The sequence below is a fragment of the Mesitornis unicolor genome, unplaced genomic scaffold, assembly GCF_000695765.1.
Source record: "Mesitornis unicolor isolate BGI_N332 unplaced genomic scaffold, ASM69576v1 scaffold49196, whole genome shotgun sequence".
Classification (NCBI taxonomy): domain Eukaryota; kingdom Metazoa; phylum Chordata; class Aves; order Mesitornithiformes; family Mesitornithidae; genus Mesitornis; species Mesitornis unicolor.
This window is the reverse complement of record NW_010189867.1, coordinates 75312-79224: the sequence shown is the minus strand read 5'-3', so window position 1 is coordinate 79224 and position 3913 is coordinate 75312. Positions and strand designations below refer to the sequence as shown.

Here is a 3913-nt window from a genome sequence, read left to right as displayed (position 1 = left end):
GACGGAGCTGCTGCTCTCTCTGCCTTCCCCTCTTCCTGTCCTATGCTCTTATTTTATTTGATTTTATTTTTCGATTCCACCTCCCTGCACTGAGTCAAATCTCTGCTCAGGAGCAGGAGATGCTGCCTAATTTTGTACGCATTGTTAGTCTTTCAAAATAAGGAGGCTAATAAGGTGACATTGCCCAGGTTACTAGCAGTCATGATGCTTTGGGTGTGTGCTTTGAACTGAGGTACATGGTTTTCTGGAGTGCTTTTCAGAAGGATATTTTTTTAATTTGATATTTATTTATTTATCTTTTTAAAATTTACTTTCCAGTTTAAATATAAGCAGTCTCTTGCAGCATAAAGTCTGCTGAGTTGTAGCTGGCATCGATTGACTTTAACATATCTTTTTTTTTTTATATATAGCTTTTTTTGCTGCATTTACCTGCCAGGGTTCAGTATTGAACCCAGGACTGGGGATAGCGGGAGGAGATCGGCATGTTTTGTGTGGGTTTGGCCCTCCCCGTCGCACCCCTCGCCGCCTCCTGTCCCGGTTACCCTGCCTGTGCCTGAGCTCAGCTCCCAGCTGAGTGTCCTGGAAGAGAGGAGCTTAGGCGGGGAGGCGAGCTCTCGCCCACCGGTGGGCGGCTGGAGATTGACGCTGCTTGTTGTGTTATTTTGCAGGTAAAGATGAGCCCAGCAGCTACACGTGTACGACTTGTAAACAGCCTTTCAACAGCGCCTGGTTCCTCTTGCAGCATGCACAGAACACGCACGGCTTACGGATCTACCTAGAAAGCGAGCACGGCAGCCCCCTGACGCCACGGGTTGGTATCCCAACAGGACTAGGTGCAGAGTGCCCTTCCCAGCCACCTCTCCACGGGATTCACATTGCAGACAATAACCCTTTTAACCTGCTCAGAATACCCGGCTCGGTCTCGAGGGAGGCGTCAGGGCTGGGAGAAGGGCGTTTCCCACCCACGCCGCCCCTCTTTAGCCCTCCCCCGAGGCACCATTTGGATCCGCATCGCATTGAGCGCCTGGGTGCGGAAGAAATGGCTCTGGCCACCCATCACCCTAGTGCCTTTGACAGGGTGCTGCGACTGAACCCCATGGCGATGGAGCCCCCCGCTATGGATTTCTCCCGGAGGCTGCGGGAGCTGGCTGGCAACACCTCCAGCCCGCCCTTGTCCCCGAGCCGGCCCAGCCCTATGCAAAGGTTGCTGCAGCCCTTCCAGCCTGGCAGCAAGCCCCCGTTCCTGGCCACGCCACCCCTTCCTCCTCTGCAGTCCGCTCCTCCTCCCTCCCAGCCGCCCATGAAGTCCAAGTCCTGCGAGTTTTGTGGGAAGACGTTCAAATTTCAGAGCAACCTGGTGGTCCACCGCCGGAGTCACACCGGGGAGAAGCCCTACAAGTGCAACCTCTGCGACCACGCCTGCACGCAGGCCAGCAAGCTGAAGCGCCACATGAAGACCCACATGCACAAGTCCTCCCCCATGACGGTGAAGTCGGACGATGGGCTCTCCACTGCCAGCTCTCCCGAGCCGGGCACCAGTGACCTAGTGGGCAGCGCCAGCAGTGCCCTCAAGTCTGTGGTGGCCAAGTTCAAGAGTGAGAATGACCCCAACATGATCCCTGAGAACGGGGACGAGGAAGAGGAGGAAGAGGAGGAGGAAGAAGAGGAAGAGGAGGAGGAAGAGGAGGAGGCCTTGAATGAGAGTGACAGGCCGGACTACGGCTTTGGGATGAGCCTGGAGGCAGCCCGCCACCATGAGAACAACTCGCGGGCTGGCGAGGAGGGCCGGTCGATGCCGGACGTCATGCAGGGCATGGTCCTGAGCTCCATGCAGCACTTCAGCGAGGCCTTCCACCAGGTCCTGGGGGAGAAACACAAGCGGGGCCACCTCCCCGAGCCCGAGGTGCACAGGGACACTTGCGACGAAGACTCGGTAGCTGGCGAGTCCGACCGTATTGATGAGGGGGCAGTCAATGGCCGGGGCTGCTCCCCTGGGGAGTCTGCCTCGGGAGGCCTGTCTAAAAAGCTGCTGCTGGGTAGCCCCAGCTCCCTGAGCCCCTTCTCCAAACGCATCAAGCTGGAGAAGGAGTTTGACCTGCCGGCTGCCGCCATGCCTAACACCGAGAACGTTTATTCCCAGTGGCTGGCGGGCTATGCCGCCTCCCGGCAGCTGAAGGACCCCTTCCTCAGCTTCGGTGACTCCCGACAATCGCCCTTCGCCTCCTCCTCCGAGCACTCCTCGGAGAATGGCAGCCTGCGCTTTTCCACGCCACCGGGCGAGCTGGACGGAGGGATCTCAGGCCGCAGCGGCACGGGAAGCGGAGGAAGCACCCCCCATATTAGTGGCCCGGGCCCTGGCAGGCCCAGCTCAAAAGAGGGCAGACGCAGCGACACTTGTGAGTACTGTGGGAAGGTCTTCAAGAACTGTAGTAATCTCACCGTCCACAGACGGAGCCACACGGGCGAGAGGCCATATAAATGTGAGCTTTGCAACTACGCCTGCGCCCAGAGTAGCAAGCTCACCCGGCACATGAAAACACACGGGCAGGTGGGAAAGGACGTTTACAAATGCGAGATTTGTAAGATGCCTTTTAGCGTGTACAGTACCCTGGAGAAACACATGAAAAAATGGCACAGTGATCGAGTCTTGAATAACGAGATAAAAACTGAATAGAGGTATATTCGTACCCTCCCCCCATCCACCCCATTCCCACTCTGTCCCCGAATCCCCGTAGAGGTTTTCTAGTCCCTTGTGATGGAAATCATGGAAGCTAAGGATATTCAGAAAGTGCTTGTCACCAGCACACCCTGTTTATTTTCTTTTTGTTCTCACCGTTTGAATGCATGATCTGTATCGGGGCAATACTATTGCATTTTACGCAAACTTTGAGCCTTTCTCTTGTGCAATAATTTACATGTTGTGTATGTTGGGGTTTTTTTTGTTTTGGGGTTTTTTTTGTTGGTTGTTTTTTTTTAATTTTTGGATTAGACAGCATGTATGGTATGTTATGGCTGTTTTTAAATTGTCCCTGATTAGTTGCTGAGCAAACACGTTGCTGTTTCCAGTTCTGTTCGGAGGAAAAAAAAAAAAAAAGAGGAAAAAAGAGGAGAGAAAAAAAAAGAAAAAAAGAAAAGTGAAACAAAACCAAACCCGAGAGCAAACAAAACCGACCATGCTGCATACATCCTGTAATAACATATCATGTACAGTTTTGTTTTGTGACGTGCGAAGGAAAACACACTTTGGGTAACCCTCTACAGACAGGACCTATAGCACTGAAGAAGTGTTGCATTAGCTAGATTGCTGTCTTAAAAAGAATAAACCCACCAATTTGGAGAAAGAGTGCCCATTAGAAAATAACAAAAAGGCCTTTAATTGGAAAGTAGCTGACCTCCACCAGTCAGAAAGAGGTAGATTTCTGTTAGCATTTGGTTTAGAACACACACGCACACACACACACAAAAATAATCTGAGTGCCTTGGATCTGTCGCGGCCGATGCCGATGGCTCCTCTCTGCTCATCCTCCACGCGTAGCTTGTCTCCACATCGGTCGCAGTGGCGAGCCTCCCCCACTGAGTGTGTGAGTCCGTCTTGTGTCTCTTACAACGCCGGCTACCTAAGAACGAAGAGGAAAGAGAAAACTAAGGAAGAGAAAGAAATGACCCGCTCAGTCCTAGTTAAATCACCATTCTTCCCTGCCTTTTATTATTATTATTTTTAAAACCCAGCTGATCATACTAGTCTAAAAACCTGCTTTGCTCCTGGAGAGAGAGCTTAAAACAAAATACAGGACCTTTCCCCCCTCCACACTTTTATTTCTCCTACCCTTACCACATGCAGAGGCCCTTCAATGCCATTAAATACACAAGTAAGGAAATCTGTTTTATGAAGATATTTACTTTTAATAATATC

At 51.8% G+C, this 3913-nt stretch overlaps 1 protein-coding gene across 1 annotated transcript; it reads left to right on the top strand.

Annotated features, from left to right (window-relative positions):
• Window positions 1–668: 668 nt before the first annotated feature.
• Window positions 669–3094, top strand: BCL11A (B-cell CLL/lymphoma 11A (zinc finger protein); the record flags this gene model as incomplete). The annotated part of the gene is made up of 1 exon (XM_010186200.1): window positions 669–3094. A coding segment is annotated over one exon (2006 nt), but the record flags the coding sequence as incomplete, so codon positions are not given.
• Between the last annotated feature and the right edge of the window lie 819 nt (window positions 3095–3913).